Source organism: Pezoporus flaviventris, unplaced genomic scaffold, assembly GCF_033815535.1.
Source record: "Pezoporus flaviventris isolate CSIRO_AGI_PZ_B2104156 unplaced genomic scaffold, CSIRO_AGI_Pfla_v1 ptg000069l, whole genome shotgun sequence".
Classification (NCBI taxonomy): Eukaryota; Metazoa; Chordata; class Aves; order Psittaciformes; family Psittacidae; genus Pezoporus; species Pezoporus flaviventris.
The window spans coordinates 674448-692093 of NW_026892617.1; the positions used below are offsets into that span (position 1 = coordinate 674448).

Below are 17646 nucleotides of genomic sequence, written 5' to 3' on the forward strand. Positions count from 1 at the left end.
TAAATAATCTTCCTGTGTATCTTGGCAGGGTACTTGGTGTGCTTACAGCTACCGTTCCATTGCACTCCTTAAAGAAAACAGCATTTCTGTAGCTTCAGGTTTTAGAGAGGAGTAACACCTAGGCCTACCCCATGAGCTGTTAGGGTGTTCGTGCTGGACATGGCCATTTCTGTAGCCTAGCTGTGATTGAGTAGGGTAAGTGGAGCTATGCAGTTAACTTGGCTTCTGATGACTTCTGCCTTATTGATTGAGAAGTCTCTTACCCTGAGCTTTGAATGCCAGAAAATAATAGCTTAGGGTTGTAGGGAAACAATGGCTTTAGGAAAAGAAATTGAAGAGCAGGTCTTAAGAGGCTTTTCCTGTTCCTGAGGTGATAGATCTGAATTTAGTGTTCAAGGCCGGGTTGGACAGGACTTGGAGCAAGCTGCTCTAGTGGAAGGTGTCCCTGCCCATGACAGGGATTGGGTCTGGATGAGCTTTAAGGTCCCTTCCAGCCCAAACCAGTCTGGGATTCTTTGATCTGCTCCAGATGGTCAGAATACTTCAGGGTCTCCCTCATCCTTTGTAAATCTCTGCCCGGTGCATTGCCTGCTTGTTACAGGTGGAGGTCTCCAACTCGTTAAGAGCATCTCCTACATATAAAAGATGAAAACCCTCTCCCACCAATTGTGCATCCTTTGCTGAATTCAAACTGCACTTGAAGGCTGTGCCTGATGGATGGGAAGGGCACTTGCATTATCACAGCAGAAAGCCAGGGTGGGGGCTGTCTGTCACAGCTCTGCTGCAGCCATGATAAAACAAGAGCTGCTTGTTGAGAGTTAATAGTTTCCAAAGTCTTTCCTTGCTGTACTTGTGAACTCAAAAGGTGGCAGGAGCAAACCCCAGCACTTGGGGGGAAGATAAGCTCTTCCTGCTGAAATGCTGTGTGGTTTTACTAGCTTGGATAAAGGCTTCAGGCCTGCATTTGAGCTCATTCATCTCATCCATAGGTTGAGAAACATCCTTCCTCCCATCTATGTTTCATATCAGTTTTTCACTCTCTAGATTGCAGGAATGAAGAACTGTTGCCTACGTGGAAAGTGCCAGCATTCCCGACTTCAAACCCTTATGGAAATGAATCACATATCTGAAGAAGCTTCTCCTGTTTTTTATATACTATGAGAAGAATTGAGATCTTAACCTGGTTTGCACACAGTCCCTTGGGAAAAGAAATTGCTCTGTGTATATCTCTTGGAAATTTAAGACAATAGTACTCCTCCTTTGCAATAGCAGTTAACAGAAGTGAACATAAATATCATTGACTCTAGTGTCTGATTATACAAAGGAGCATGGATACATTTCAAATAGTAGATATTGCTTCTATAATTAAAACTTCATATTGACCATTTTCTCGTCATTTCTCCCCATCAAGCACTAAAAATGTCCCACCATTATATTTTATATCTGTAATGATAGATCTCTATTCCCTGAAGTTTCCCTTTGCACTCACTGCAACAAATAACTTTTTGAGTCATTGACTTCATTTTATATTTAAAAGTTTCCAGAATATCATTATTTTCATTCTGCCATTATATTCTAATTAAAAATGTTTGTGCATAATGCTTTGGAAAAATGGGTCTTTTATAGGAAAAAAAAAAAAGAATACCCTGGGATAACTGATTTCTATGGCTTTAAAAGCAAAAATATATAATATACTAAACCAACTCTAATATTGCTTCTTGTGTTTTACTGTCACAGATTAAATTACAGCTTTTATGAATGATTAAATTTTAGTACATTTTCATTCGGTTCCTGTGTTTTTGTTGCGGTTTCCAGGCTTTGGGGTTTTTCCGTGTGCTGTGAGTTCCTCTTCCCTTCTGGTAGATCCTTTGTCATGACAGGTACCCCCAGTGTGTCCTTAGGCTGATGCAATGTCTTCACGCACCCTCCTTGCTGGATGTATTTCATCCCATCACACGCTCCAGAAGGCTGCTTTTAATGACTTTTGTGTCTCCTTTTGAACGGTTAAAGACTGTATTCAGGTGCAAATGTTCCCTCTCTGCTTTTATATGGACAAACGTTGTTTCATCCTGTATCCAGGTCTGGCTTTGATGGTCCTTGGGCTCACAGGATGCTGCGCTTTAGGGATGGAATCCCTGTGTTGACAGTGCCACCTGCCGGGCAGAAGCCCCCAGTGAACCCTCCTGGTGATGCTCTCCTGCTCAGCATCTCCTCACAAAGCTGTGGAGTTGAGAGTTGGTTTTGTCTAAATACAGCTTCCTAAAGCAGGTATTTGCTTTTAGGCCAAATGAAGGCGCTTTTAGTTTCATTTTGGGTTTGTTTCTTTTCACTACCTGTTGGTTTCATAAAGTTTAAAAGAGCAGGATCTGAAGACACCCATGGGTGCTCGGCCTCCATCCTCCTGTCTGTATGCATGTAAAAGAACTGCCTCTGGGACCTGTGGGGCCCAGATCCTGTCCTCGGTGTGATGCTGCTGAAATTCCTGCAGCGTTGGAGGACTTGCTCCTGCTTCGCTTCTGTGTAAGTGACAAGAGAAATGTATCTTCACAGTGGAGAAAACTCAGACTGGACTTTGTCCTGGTTGTTGGGAATCTGAATGTAAGAGGTGGTGACTGGTTGTTCCTGGATGCGTTGTGTAGCTTTTTACTGGAAACCAGGGGGGGGGAATGTCTATAAATGGGTTTTCCTAAAGCTGTTTGTTACTGATGCAGCTGAATTATGGAGACCTCAGTCTCGAAGCGCAGCCCAAGCAAGATGGGATGGAAACATTTGAAGGACAGTAATGAAAACATCTTCCTACTTACAAGCTACTAGGACAAACGTAGTTACTTAGCTGGTTGTCTTCAACCTTCCCATGCACTTCCTTTTTCAGGAGGAGCAGAGCCATGGTAGTTACAGGTTGCTTATCTTTACCAAATGTAAGACTGTTATAGTAATAAAGTGATTTTAATGTACATGCTGATTGCTAGAGGTCTCTTCTCTGTTCCAGCATCAGCTTTCATTCCTGGCACCGTAGGCTTAGGAGAAGGGGCTTGATGTTTGCGCTTTGGAAGCTGGTTTCTGGGGTGCCTGAGAGCGCTCCAGTAGGTAGATGGAGTTTTAGGTGGTAAAGCAATGGTTGATTGCGATGGTGGTGGCACCGTTGCGAGCTCACCATGTGTAGGTGACGTGGAAGTCACTTCTTGTTGCCCTCACTGGAGCAGAGTGTTGAGGTTTGGGGTTACTTTGCTCCTTGGTTTGTGTAACTTGAAGTACAATGAGCACTGCACAGGTCTGAAGGTATTTTGAGGGGGGGTTGGAAGCATTTTCAGGCTTTGCACTGAAACACATCTGAGGTGCCACTGTTGAGTCCCTGGTTTCACTATCCCTGCTCCACGTGGGACAGTCACGGTGCAGGAATGTCTGGAATGAGACCAAGGGCTGCTGGTTGGTCACACCTCTTCTGGAGTCACGGTTTGCAGGGCGAGCTTTCAAGTTACAGAGCTCCAGCCTGGTTTTGGTTGGAAGGGACCTTAAAGCTGGCTTTGCCACAGGTACAAAGGGAAACTTGCTGCCACGATGAGTACCCGATACCTGCAGAGCAAAGAGAGGTCCTGCTTGGAAAACAGGGCTTTGGTGCTGATGGGTCTGTGGTTTGTGTAATGGATGCAGCTGCGCCGGAGCGGCTTTTCCTACCCCGCTGTTGTGTGACCCCCAGTGGGAGCTGCTCCCTGCCTGTGGGAGCCGCTGCCCCATTTCCCTGCCCATCACCCAGAGAGGAGGCACTCCAGGAACCAGGAACAGAAAATAGCTGCAGACTGCAGCCCTTTTGCATGCGAAGAGCAGCCCTGGGCTGGGAATGGCTGGGACACGGGCCCAGCTCTCTCGCAGGGACTTTGTGTTGAGAAGAGACAAAGACCCAGCACCAGGGCCATTTGGATTCAGCACCTTTCCCCCTTCTCATGCAGCCTCCTTGTTCTAGGCTCGCTGTTTGAGGTTCCGGAGGTAGTGCAGATGTGAAATGAAGCCAGGCTTTCGGCACAGGGGAAGCAGGGTGTAAAGATTTCCCGTCTAGAGCCGGAGGGAAGTTCTGCTGGCACCTCTCCATGCTGGAGCTATGGTAACGCGGGTTGGGAGTGCTGGGGATGGATGTGGGAGCGCTGGGCTGCTGTGCCTGGTGGGAAACGTGTTATTCTGGTGCTAAAAGGCTGTTAAACGTCTGCCTGCAAGCCGGGTGTCTGTGCTATGGAGCAGCAACCCCAGCAGCAGCGTTCCCTGGCACCATCTATCAAATTACAGGCAGTTTACAACCAGACATAGAAAGGGTAGGAAGCAATTAGGCTTTTTCTGCTTAGCAGCTCTTTCGCTTGAGGTGGTGACTGAGCTCCGTGCTTGAGCTGGGGAAGATGGGAAGGAGCAGAGAAATCCTGCTTGTCCAGCATCACAAAGCACAGGGGTGCGATGGCTGTGGTGTCCCCATATGGGCAGTCTGTGGGGTAAAGAGTGAGGAGACGACAGCCTGAGCTTACAGTGTTGTCTATTGACAGGCAGGCAGGAGGCACAACGCACGGGTTGCATCCATGGGAGCACATGGCTCGCCCTGCAGTTGCATTTCAGGTCTGGTTGATGGAGTTTTTTGTCCAGGAGATGGTGCCAGAACCGCACAGCAGCGCAGGGATGTGCAGCCACAACCACCACCACCACCCCAGGGCCACTGCAGAGCCCGTGGCCACCCAGCCCCCTGTGGAGGGATGGGCACAGATGTGGGGTGAGCGCAACAACAGCCCCGTTCTGTGACATTCCTGATGCGTGACCCACGCAGGGATGGTCCTCGGCCGCTGTCTGCTGCCTTGGCAGGGCAGGTCACCCGCAATGGGCTGGGTGTGAGGAGCAGCCGGGGACAGGCGTCCTCCTGCCCGCAGCTCAGAGCGTGGCACTCGCTGTGCCTTTGGATGGAGCCAGGCTGAGAACACTGGGGCTGCTGAGCCTGGAGGAGAGAACCCGCGTGGAGACCTCAGAGCAGCTTCCAGTGTCTGAAGAGGGCTACAAGGATGCTGGAGAGGGGCCGAGGGGCGATGGGTTCAATACACAATAGAAGCAGTTCCATCCCCAGCGCCTGGTTTTGAGTTGCTCTGAGGTGCAGCACCACTGCATGGAGCTGCTTTAAGCGCTGAGCATTGTTCTTCGCTATGGTCTGGGTGTTGAGCTCTATGGAGGCAGAGTGTTGACAGGAGAAGCAGAGCAAGGCCCCTAATCCTGGGGTGCATCACAGCAGCATCGCCCCGGGGCTCCTGTGGTCGTTAATCCGGTGGTGATTGATGCTTTGTGGATGGGTTCACTGATGGTAACTGATAGCAGTGGTGTGACTGGGGTCAAACCGGGGCAGGTTCTGTGTCAGGCTGTTCCCACCAGGCAAAAAGCCCGGTGTTGCAAACCCCAATGCACAACGTCATTCCAGTGAGCCACGGGAGCCTGTGGCCTCCTCAAGTCCTATCCACGGCACGTGTGGGACACAGAATGGGGTGTCTGGTGTGGCATCGCTCCCTGCGACACCAGGGTCCGCTCCGATGCTCTGTGATGGGCTCGCTGGGACTCACCGGACGTGTTTTTCTCACCCGGTGTTCAAAGAAGCACAGGAAGAGCTTTCCCGAGGCTGCAGGGGAACTGGTTTCCCTGAATCCTGGCAGGGAACGGCTCTGATGTGAGGAATGAGCTCCAGCCGACTTCCTCCCTGCTGTGGGGACCAGCTCCCTCCCTTCCACCTCTGAGGCCTGACCCAGCATCTTCCTCCTTGTGCCATGAGAAGCTCTGCCGAGGCGCCGCTGAGGCAGGAGGACAATTGCCTCCTTCGCAGCCACCCGGACCCCACCTTTCCCCTTAAAAGCCGTTTAATTGAGGGCTAAGAACAGGCAGAGAGAAAATACCCACCGGGCAGCTCCGAAAGCGCTGCAGATAATCATCAGGGTGCCCTACATACAGCCTGGGCTTGGCTGCGACATCAGACGGGGCAGCAGAACCTGCCATTGTTTGAAAGGAACAGGAGAGGGAAGTACCCGCTCCGTAATTACTCACCCCGAGTTAATGGGTGGTAATTACAGCGAGTAGGCAGCGGCGGGAGGAAGCTGTGACGGGGGCTGAGCCCTGCAGAGTCATGGGGAGAGCTGTGCCCCAGCAGCCCGGCTCGCAGGCAGGGTGTCAGCGCAGCTCCGAGGGGGTTAACTTGATGGGGTTGGTTGGGAATTCTTTCCTTCTCCCTCCCTCCTCGGTTATCCGCAGCAAACAGAGCCCGGGTGGAAGCTCGGAGCTGAGCAAACTCCTGGGGGGACCCGGAGTGCTTGGGCACATCCCAAGCCGGGCGCTGGCCCCGCTCTGGGCCTGAGCCCCCTCGCCCCGTTGCTGTCCCCATGGGGGATGACATCGACTGGCTGGACCTGCCGGGCAGGTGGACCTACGGCGTCTGCGGGGATGGACGCGTCTTCTTCATCAAGTACGGTTGTGGCTGCGGGATGGGGATTGAGCTGGGGTGTAAGGGGGCTGCTGCGGGTAGGGGGGGCTTAGTCTGGGGTGGGAACACCTTGCTGCAAACCTTTGCACTTGGCTGCTTTCCTAGCGCACGCTCATCCCTCTTCCACCCCTCTTCTCCTTGGGTCACTGCTGCCCCAGCCTGGTGGATGCTAAAACCTGATCCTTCCATTCCTTTGTCTGGAAAAGTCACCCTTGGTGATGGGAACGGGCTCCCTGGGTGCTGACATCCCCGATCCTTGTCTTCCACAGTGATGAGACCAAGTCCACGAGCTGGGTGCACCCCAGCACAGGCTACTCCATCCAGAGCGGGCACTTCTCCTGTGCTGGTAAGGGATGGCTCTTGGGTCTTGGTGGGTGCTCTTTGCCTTCCCCAGGCATTGGAACCTGTAGATATGGCGTGAAAGCCCCCAGCAATGCAATGGAGACCCCAAAAAGCTGATCCTTGAATGTGGGGAGGGTTGAGAGGGGTTGACTGATGTGCACAGCCGTGCCCCATCTCCTGGACATGGGGTATCCAGCTTGACAGGGGGGTTCGGGGGAGCTTTTAAGAGTCTACTTCAGCAGAGAGACTCTTCTGTGGTCTCAGACCTGTCACTGATGGAGAGGGGACCCAAACTGCTTTAAAAATGCAGTTTGAGCATGTAGGAACCCACCAGGGCAGGATGGAGCGTCCCGAAAGGGTCAGGAGCATCCCGAAAGGGTCAGGAGCATCCCGAAAGGGTCAGGAGCATCCTGAAAGGGTCGGGAGCATCCTGAAAGGGTCAGAAGCATCCTGGAGCTCCCTGCCTGTGTTCCCCTACCCTTCCCTGTGGCTGCTCCTGGTGAAGTGGGACCTTGGTGTGACAGTGGGGAGGGCAATGTCTTGGGGTGATGGAGGGTGACCCTGCTTCTGCCTTGTCCTTCCAGGGCTGCCCCGAGGCTGGGAGGTGGACACCACAGTGCACGGGGGCTTCTACTTCATCAAGTAAGTGAGAAGGGGTCTGGGGGAGAAGCTTCTGCCTCTTGCTCCCACCCTCAGCTGCTCCAAGCCCCTGTGTCCAACCTGGCCTTGAGCACTGCCAGGGATGGGGCAGCCACAGCTTCTCTGGGCACCCTGTGCCAGCGCCTCAGCACCCTCACAGGGAAGAGCTTCTGCCTAAGAGCTCATCTCAGTCTCCCCTCGGGCAGGTTAAAGCCATTCCCCTTGGCCTGTCCCTACATCCCTTGTCCCAAGCCCCTCTCCAGGTTTCCTGCAGCCCCTTCAGGCACTGGAGCTGCTCTCAGGTCTCCCCTTCAGGAGCCTTCTCTTCTCCAGGCTGCCCCAGCCCAGCTCTCTGAGCCTGGCTCCATGTGCTCTGAGGCCAGGCTGGTGTTACCTGTCCCTGCACGGCCGCGGTGGTCCCTGTACATGGTTAAGCAGGGACCAGGCCCAGCTTTGGGCTACATCCTGCACCCAGCTGCTGGGACAGGCCCAGGAGGCAGCTCTGGTGCCAAGTCACCGTTCCAGATGCAAATGTGTGTTCTGAGGGCAACGGGAGCTGCAGGGTGGCGTGGGACAAGCCAAGCAGCCCCCACCCTGCATCAGCCTGCAGGGAACGGTCCCCTGGAGCCCAGTGAGGGCTTTCTGCATGGCTCTGCAGTCCTGATGCTCTTGGGATGGAGCTCAGGGTCCCCAGGGCAGGTGGTGCTGCGCTGAGCGTAACTCAGTGAGGCTCTGGCCCGAGGTGCTGCTCCAGGAGCACCGGTTCATCCCAGCAGGTTGCTCCCCATTGCCTCTCACCCCATCCCTGCCTCCAGTGCAGGAGCTGGGACCCTGGCGGGGTGATGCTGGTGTCTAGACACAGAGCTGCAGGGCTGTGAGCCAGCTCCTGCTGGGTGAGGGTGTTCCAGACGGGATCTTTGAGCCCGTTGCTATCTGCAGGTCCCTCTGTGTGCTCAGACAGCCGTAAACCCAGCGAGAGCAAAGATCCCAAGGGCTGCAGAAAGCACCGGGATTATCCGGTCTAATCTGTCGAGCAGAGCCAAGGTGTCCTTGGATCAGCCCCACATCGAGTCGTGCAGCCATAACCATCACCATGGTGGGGATCCCCCCCCCGGGCAGGCTGGAGCTCGTGTCTGCAGTGCGTCCGGGATGCTTCTCCATGGCAGGGGATGTCCATGATTCCCCGAGCCCCATGGTGGTAGGGAATGCCGCTGTGGAGCAGGTCTGGGCTGGAGATAGCAGGCTCCTGGCATGGCCTGAGCTGGTTGCTGTACCCCCAAGGAGGCATTGTGGCTGGTGCATGCCCTGCACCTTGCTGCATACAGAAACAGACCGGTTTGGGTTGGAAAGGACCTTAAGGTCATGCAGTTCCAACCCTGTGCCATGGGCAGGGATGCCTTACACTGGACAGGACCCAGCTGTGGAGAAGGGAACCGCTGGCTCCATGTGATGCTGGTACCCGCCTGGGCCAGCTCAGGGTGCAGGAGGACAAGTGGGGGCTTAGAGCCACCCCATCAGGTCCCTGCTGCCTGTGGAGCAGGGGACAGTGGCCTTGGAGAGGGGACAATGTGGAGCTTTAGGGATGCTGGGGTCCTTCTGCCAGGGAAGGATGATCCCACCCAGTGCTGGGGGGGATCGAGGGGGAGATACAGGAGGCAGAGCATCCAGTGAAAGCCAACCCCCTCCTCAGCCCCGTATGCCGGGTGGTTAATGGGGGATTATAGGATCAAGGGCAGCCACTGGGTTTTCCTTCCTGGAGAGCACACATCTCCAGGCTGTTGAAAAGTCCTCCCAGCCCTGCCTGGGCCATTACTGACCCTTGGCACTGCCCAGGGTGGCCTTCGAGCTCCAGAGAGCGAGCTGTGGTTGTTGAGTGTTTTGCTGCCTGTCCTCTGCCTGTTGTATCCTCTCCCTGGGGAGCAGATCCCAGTGATACTGCCTGATCGGCTGCAGCGGGTCCCACAAGCCTGCCTGGGGACGAGCAGGCTCCCCTGCCCCAAGAGATGGAGGATGTGGAGGGAAGTGTGGTCATGGTCGATTCCCTGATGCTGGGATGCAAGGGAAAATATGGCTGTGGCTGTCCCCTGATGCTGGGATGGATGGAGGGGGAGCATGGTCCCGGCTGTTCAAGGCCAGGTTGGATATAGCCTTGGGTGAGATGGTTTAGTGTGAGGTGTCCCTGCCCATGGCAGGGGGGTTGGAACTGGATGATCTTAAGGTCCTTTCCAACCCGAACTATTCTATGATTCTATGATGCTGGGATGGATGCAGGGGGAGCGCGGTGCAGGCTGATGCTGGGATGGATGCAGGGGGAGCGCGGTGCGGGCTGATGCTGGGATGGATGCAGGGGGAGCACGGTGCGGGCTGATGCTGGGATGGATGCAGGGGGAGCACGGTGCGGGCTGTTCCCTGATGCTGGGATGGATGCAGGGGGAGCACGGTGCGGGCTGATGCTGGGATGGATGCAGGGGGAGCGCGGTGCGGGCTGATGCTGGGATGGATGCAGGGGGAGCACGGTGCGGGCTGATGCTGGGATGGATGCAGAGGGAGCACGGTGCGGGCTGATGCTGGGATGGATGCAGGGGGAGCACGGTGCGGGCTGATGCTGGGATGGATGCAGGGGGAGCGGGCTGATGCTGGGATGGATGCAGGGGGAGCGCGCTGATGCTGGGATGGATGCAGGCTGTCAGCGCTCCCCCGGGGAAGGGGGGGCACATCTCGGTCCATCCTCCCCTCCCCGGTGCTGCCGGGGGGGTACCGGTCCCGTTGTCCGCGGTGCCGGGGGACGGCGCTGCCCCCCCGCGGTGCTCGGTGCCAGCCCGGCGTCACGTGCCGCTCGGTGGCCCCCGAGCATGCCCAGCTCCCGCTCGAGCTGCGGCTCCGGCTCGGGCTCGGGCTCGGGCTGGCCGGGAGGATGCTGCGATCGTAGGCACCTGGGGGGGGCCCGGCTGCTGCCCGCCCCGGACGGTGAGTGCCCGCAGCGCGGCTCCCTGCATCCTCCTCCTCCTCTTCCTCTTCCTCCTCCTCCTCCTCGGCGCTGCGGAGCGCGGAGCATCCCCTCATCGGGAACCGGGAGAGCGGGCTACGCGCGGGTGCTGTCTATGGGGGGGGGATCACAGCCCGCCGGGGGTGCTCTGAGCGCACCCCATGGCTAGGGCAGGGTATGCAGCGGGGACCAGGCTCCCCATCACCCCTCCTGCCGCGCTATGGGTGACAAGTGAGCCCCCCCCCCCGAGCTGTCCCCGCGGTGTGTTCTTGTGCTGTGTGCTGGTTTGTGCCCCCGGACCCCCACCACCGCCCGATGGGGTCTCCCAGGCTTGAACCCAAGCTTTGGGAGAGACCCGGCTTTAGGAGCTCAGCACCCCGAAACTCCTATGGTCATAACGGGGGGGGGCTGGCATGGGTCAGAGCCCCACCAACCCCGCTGTGCTTGGCTGCTTTGCTGAGGTCGCAGCCAGGATGGGATGCGATGGATGGAGCCCGGGATGTGATGGATGGAGCCGGAGATGTCGTCTGCCGCTTCCCAGGGACCCGAGTGCCTCCTTGGCCTTCGCGCCTCCCGTCTCGCTGCTGCTGCGAGCAGGGCGCCAGCCTCCTGCTCCTCCTCCTCCTCCTCTTCCTCCAGGAGCAGCACAGAGCAAGGGCGAGCCTTGCCTCGGGGATGCGGTTGCCTGTGAGATGCCTTCCGTGGACCCCCCCGGCACGGAGGTGTCTGGCGGTGCCGGAGCCGCTGCCCCGCGCCGTCAATCGCAGCTTTGTTGCGCCACGGTTGGATCTGAGGGAGCAGCGCCTGGTTCATCACATGATGGGGGGCATGTTCCATCCGCCACGAGTCTGTGAAACCCCGGCCGGATGGGTCCCCAGGGACCGTTCTCCCCCATGGCTCGGTGGGGACCCCCGCTCTGGTCCCCCTCCATCACCTCGTTGCGGGGTCTTTCTGTGGTGTGGGGCCATGGTGTGGGAGGGCTGAATGCCGGGTTTGGTCCGTGCTGCCTGGCCCCGCCATCCCACCGTCACATGCGCCGCGGTCCCTTGGGTGCAGGGGCCCAGCTCCCCCGTCCAGATGGCTGCGGAGCGGCCGCGTAATCCCTCCGTGCAGGGAGGAGAGGGAAGCAGCAGCAGGGAAGGGATGCGAGGCCATCCCGGCATGGGGAGAGGTGCCAGGGATCGGGCATGGAAGGAACCCGGGTGGCATTTGCTGGAGGAGAAGACATCTTCCAGGCAGGAGAGGCCGTTTGAGGCGCTGCTCTGCAGCTGGGAATCAGCAGCACCCGTTGGTTTCTCCCACATCTCCACGTCAAGAGCATCTGCACCCCGCTGCTCATCCCACCGTGCACCCCCGGCTGGGAGCTGGGGCTGCTGCACTGTTGCTCCCGGTATGGCTCGTCCTGTGGCACACGCGTGTGCATGCACCCGGCTCTGTAAGCGTGCGTGGCTGCTCCAGTTTCCCTGTATCCCTCCTGAAGGAGAGCTCCTGTCCTGTTCGGATCCGCACCATCCCGCTCGTCCCCTTCCCTCAGCTGGGATAGGATGAGGCTTCCCAGCGTGGCCCTGGTGGAGCTGGAGCCTCCTTGCCCAGCTGAGGTGCACCAATCCCTGTTGCCCATCCCGATCCAGCTCCTCGGGGAGCCAGAGCCGGGATTAGGAATCCCACTGGGGCTGGCCAAGGCATTGAAAATCACACGAGCACCAAAGCCTCGGCCAGAGCCTGCTCTGGGGGGAGCAGCCCCGGCACCCCCAGCCCATGCCGGGAGCCCCATGGGCACCCATCCCACTGCAGCATCCTGGCCCTGAGCACCCCATCACTATGCCCACATCCCTGCCTGTCCCCTGCCGTGTTTTCCTACCGAGTTCCCATAGAAACCAGCGGGAGCAGCAGCTGGGCTGGAGGGAATGAAGGAGAGGAGGCAGAAACGGGCAGGAGCAGGCAGGAGAGTGAGCTCCATGCCTGGATGGGCTGACTGCATTGGGTACTGATGGCTGCGAGGGCAGCAGTGTCCATGCTGCTCCATGCCATGGGGATCGTGCATTAGCATCACCCTGTCTGCTGCCCTGGGAAGACTGCATGTGTGTGCATGTGTGTGTGCACATGTACGTGCATGTGTGTGCACACAGGGCCTGGCATTGGGCACAAACACCAACCCAGACGGGCAGCGTGGGGCTTAACCCCCTCCCAAAGCCACCTGAACCCTCAGCAGCCAGGCAGGGTCTTGGGTTGTTCCTGCTCCATCTTTGCCCCTGGGAATCAGCTGGGATGGGGATTTCTCCCGCCTGTCTTTGCTCGCTGGAGGGGGAAGCAGCTCCATCGCTGCTCCTCTCTCTCATACATTTGTAGTAGCATCCCCCTCTTCTGTTTTCCTTAGCTTGAAACACGATAATCTGCAGCAGGCAGAAATAGTGCAGCGAGGGATGTGCCATCTCCCCGTTACCCTTGTTTCTCTCTGGGATCTGGCAGCTCCATGCAGCCCCTTCCCACTATGGTGTGGTATTGGGCTTCACACATTGCCAGTCTCCAAAACCACCCGGGTTTCCCTGGCATCCTGTGGATGGGATGATGGGCAGGCAGGGCTCCTGTTTCCCCCTAGCTCTTCCCACTCCTTTCAGCATCCGAACGTGGAAAACATGCTGGGAATGGCTTGTTTCTGTGGGGGAAGGTCGGGGCTCTCCTGGTTGTCGGCATTGCTCTGGTTTGGTTGCGGTTTTTCTTGCAACGCGGGAGCTGCGGGGTGAGGCTGCTCCGGCCGCGGTATGCAGGGAATCAGGTTGTGCCCTTAATCCATGCACCCAGCAAAGCTCTTTAATAAAGAGTCAAAGTCACCAAGTTCTCAATTAAGGGATGAGGCAGCTCCTGATCCATGTTTCTGGGTCAGTTGGAGAAAGGCCATTTAGGACCTGGTGGTTGTTTTCCTTTGATGTTTCTAAAGGAGAGGTTCCTCTCCTCCTTGGGAACACGGCTGCTCCTGGCCACAGTGCTGGGTGATGCCCCATTCCCCTGCGATGCTCCAGGCACTGCCACCAGCAGCACCAGGTCCTGCCGCTGCCGAGCTGCTGGGTGAGAGCATCCAGCCCAGCCCTGGGGCTCAGGGCCCCAGTACTCAGCACCAGGGTCCCCTGCTCCTTAGTGCATGCCCATGGGTGGTCTGCACCCTGCCAGGCCCCCCCCTGCTCTCGAGGGTGCTCCTAACCCTCTGTTTACCTCAACAGCAGCCACTTGCATGGGTGTTAATTGCAGGAGCTGGCAAGGCACTAATTAGGGGATAATGAGATGGCTTTTGTGTGTGGCTGGCGCTCCTCACAGCCACCCTGCTCCGTATCTCTGATCCCACTGTGCCGCGTCCATGATGCCCCTGTGCCTGCTGTGTCGCCTCCCTTGGCCAGGTACCACCCTCCTCATCCTCTTTCCCTTGAGATCTGGGGTTGGGGACTGCAGCTGAGATTGTGGCGTGTCCTGAGAGCATCTTCCTGCATCCTCCCTCTTCTCCAATGCCCGTCTTCCTCCCGCGGCCACCACCACAGAGCCACTGGTACCTGATGGGCAGTGAGAAGCTGTGGAGCCCCCGAGACCTGAAGCCTCTCACTGTTGCTGGCAACCAGGTAATGGCCATCCAGTGCCACGTTAGGAGCAGGCGTGTGGCTGCTGATGGCCTCTGCCGCATGGTGGGGACACAGCGGGTGGATGATGTGCTGCGGCTGAACAGCCAGGACCAGTCTGGCAGCCCCGGCAGCCCCGGCACCCGCCAGCCCTGCTCGGCCGGTTCCACACTGTTGGGTGATGCTGCACAGGGACCCGCACCCCAGGGCCCTGCAGCGCAGAGGGGCTTGGCTCTGCCCCCCCCTTTGCAGTGAGGTGTTCATCTGCTTGATGAGCTTCCTGCACTGGAGCTCCTTTTCCAGCCTTTATTCTTGCAGAGAATTTGACCATGAGGCTGCACCCTCAGGGCCCAGAAAGGGGAAACACATCAGGAGGTAGAAATGTGCTGCTTTCGCCTGTGTTTGGTGATTTTAAAGCCAATTGCATGGTTCCAACCTGCTAAATCTGGGGTGCTGGGGGGGGACCCTAGGCCGATGCTCCCAGCTCCTTTGCCATCCCAGTTTCACCGGTGCCACTGTGTGAGCATGGGGTATGTTTTCCTGCCCTGTTCTCTTATAAATGCCTGTTTTGTGGATGTGCAAACGCAGTGACCTTTCACAGAGCTCCGGCTCTGGCTGCCGGCTGCTCTCCCTCTTGTCAGGGAGATGAGGATTCCGAGAGCAAACTCCAGGGCCGCCGGGCTCCAACACTCAGTTGGAATTGCCGTGATGAGTTCCCGGAGGGAAGGAAGAGCTCGTTTCCCATCTCTTCCCCTTGTGCCCGGAGACGCCAGGCCCTTCACCAGCCATCAGTGCTGCTGCTTCGCATCCCATCCTCATCCTGCCCACATCTCCTCCCTGCTAGCTGCGATCTGTTCTTGCTGTGACCTTGTCCCTGCTGCTGTCACAGGAGGCTCCGTGTCCCTGCAGTGCCTCAGGGTGATGGGGCAGAGGGTCCAGCTCCTGTTTGTCCCCCTCCCCAGTGTCCTTGGGTGCAGTGTCAGGGCTGGTGGCCTTTCTGGGCTGTGGATACCCTGTGCTAACCCCCCATGGATAAGGTGGGAGCCAACAGGAATGTTATTAGTGCAGTTAAAGTTCACCTGATGTTAGGAGTTGGAATGGGCACATGCTGCAGGGGTTTGGGGTGGCTCAGAGCTCTTGGGGCTCCTCCAGCTTCCAGCAGGATGCTTGTGGGTGGCGGAGCAGCACAGACCCCAGCTCCCAATCCCATGGGAATGGGGCTCAGTGGCAACATCCCACTGCTGGGGTGAGGAGGGGATGGGGATGTTGGGATGTGGCTGATGGAACGGGGATGGAGGGATGAGGACAGTGGGATGGGGCTGGTGGGACCAGGATGCTTCTCACCGAGGCAGAGCCAACGCTGGTGCTGCAGGGGTGCTGCAGGGGAGGGCAGCCAAGCATGGGCTGTATCAATGCCTCTGGGGAGAGGCAGGGAGCTCCCAACAAGTGGGGAAACTGAGGCACGGAGCCAGCACAGTGGGGATTTGCTCCGGTGACCTCTCCCAGGGCAGGTTCCTCCCTCTGACGTGTCCCGTCTCCAGTGTGTGGGGTGCGCCGGAGCACGCGTGCTCTATCTGGCACCCACAGTCCCATTTCCTGATGGGGTTTGGGTGTTACCACCCCGTAATGAGTTTCTAATTGCTCTCTAATGAGGCAGCAATCCCGAGGCAGGGATTGCACTTGGAAGGGCTTCCCCTGGTCCCGGCTGCTCCCTGCAGCACCCCCAGCATCACACCCGGACCCCCATCCTCCCCTGCAGGGTGCTGGGGGGAGGCTCAGTGCTGGATCCATGGAGCGGGATGGAGAGATCCAGGGCTGGATGTCCGGACAGAGGGGGCTGCTCTGCACTTGCCCCTCTCCCAGTGCTCCCAGTGGGTGGCACTGGGGGCACTGGGAGGTGGCACGTGCCTGGCAGCCTGCCCCAGCTCCTGCCAGTGCTGCCTTTCATTCCCTCCTGGCATCCACCGCGCTGCCTCCAGGGCTCCTTGGGGATCTCTTCTGCCTGCCCCACTGGAATGGCTGCCGCTGACAGGGTCCAGCTTGCCCAACCTCTTGCCCATCATCATTCCCTGTGCCCACATTGCCCCAGGGGAGGAGCCACCCCATCCTGGCGCAGCATCCCTCAAACCCTGCAGCGCTGTTTCCCTCCGATCCCATTTAAATCCCGCCACCCCGCAGCCGGAACGGAGAGTGCTGGGTATTTATAGCCTGGCACGGATGCTGGGAAGCAAACATGCGTGGAGAGGGGGGGGGGAGGTTGTTTTGGTCTTTTATTTTTCCCTAATCCTCCTCTTTTAAAGGCCAGGCCGGCTCTGCTGGAGCTGGGGGTGCCCACACACACACTGGCAGATCCCGTGTGTAGGATTGGGAATGGGACCACGCATTCCAAGCACCCCATCCCCTCCCCTCGCAGTGCCCAGGCATGGTTGAGTCGGGTGGGAAGGAGGGAGACGGGGCTGAGCCCCCATTGTTTGGGGTGTCCCCAGGAGCTGCTTTTCCCTCCTTGGCGTTGGTTTGCATCCTCCTGCCCGGGGATGTGGGATGCTGAGCCCAAGGGGGATGCTCAGCTCCTGCTTCCTGGCACCGCGAGCAGAGAGATGAATGAGGGGCAGCGAGGAGGAGGAGGAGAAGTGCTGCGAGGAAGGCTCAGGTGGGTGCCAGCCCCGGGTGAAGCCCTGTGCCCAGGGCCTGTGGGGCTGTTCTCGGCGGCAGCAGCAGCTCTCCTTTCAGGTCGGTTGAGCAGCGATCATCAGCAGTTCCAGCTTTTATTGCCAGCCTCATGCACTGCGCTCGCCTCTTCCCTCCCCTGCCAGGCTTCCACTGACGATGCTTTGCTAGGGGAGGTTTGGGGGGGGGGGGGGGGGGGGTGTTCATGCTTATTTCCCTCTCCCACCCCTCCATATCAAGCAGATTGAGTGATTCATAAACAAGAGGCGATGCTTGGAGTGTGAATATGATGAATCCTAAAGCCCATCGAGGTGAGAGGCTGCTTGCGTGCTGCTAAGGGGGTGTTTGGGGGTTCAGCACCCCTCAGCCTTGGGGTACAGTGCTGGAGGAAGGGCTTGTGATAGCAGCAAGGCTGCAGGGGGCCTTATCTTATCCCTGGGCTTATCACCAGACATGCTTGTGCTACTGATAAGCAGGACCTTGGGTTCAGGCACGGGTTGTTGTTGCTGGGGAGCGATGCTCTGTGTCCCGGCGCTGCGGCAGCAGGGATGCAGTGCAGGGCTCAGTGCCCTGCTTATGGGGGTGCCACGCTTGTGGGGTGGCTGCTCTGCTCCATGGGTGGATGGAGGAGGCACCTTTCGGTGCATGGATGGTGCAGAAACCAGGGCTGGGAGCAGCTTTTGCTCCTCTTCAAGCAAAAGAATGTACAACCCCCCTGTTTTTTGGCCAAGATGACCCTGGGCTCATCTGGCTGGTTAACTAGAAGTGGTATATTCAAAATACCTCAGTCTATGCCAGCAGGAGGCCTGGGCCTTGCTGCTGGTCTCTGCTTCATTCCCAAGGGATTTGTGGTCTGCTGGAAGAAGACAATTTCGGGTGCTGCTAGGCCACAGTGGTGTGCATCAGAGGAGCCAGAGAGGGGA

General features: G+C 57.7%; 3 protein-coding genes across 4 annotated transcripts in view; 2 read left to right on the forward strand and 1 right to left on the reverse strand.

Annotated features, from left to right (window-relative positions):
• RAP1A (RAP1A, member of RAS oncogene family) overlaps window positions 1-1783 on the forward strand; it is a 35695-nt gene extending 33912 nt beyond the window's left edge. For both annotated transcript variants that reach the window (XM_061471814.1, XM_061471815.1), the window contains one exon: window positions 1045-1783. The gene's annotated coding sequence lies outside the window, so the exon portion shown is untranslated. The remainder of the gene's footprint in view (window positions 1-1044) is intronic.
• The window catches only part of LOC133278746 (adenosine receptor A3-like), a 123920-nt gene that overhangs the window by 52763 nt on the left and 53511 nt on the right, over window positions 1-17646 (reverse strand). The window lies entirely within an intron of this gene.
• Window positions 6365-17646, forward strand: part of PLEKHA6 (pleckstrin homology domain containing A6) — a 44014-nt gene continuing 32732 nt past the window's right edge. The window contains 3 exon segments of the mRNA XM_061471816.1: window positions 6365-6466; window positions 6754-6830; window positions 7411-7468. Of these exon segments, the coding sequence (XP_061327800.1) occupies window positions 6384-6466; window positions 6754-6830; window positions 7411-7468 (218 nt within the window). The 5' untranslated portion in view covers window positions 6365-6383.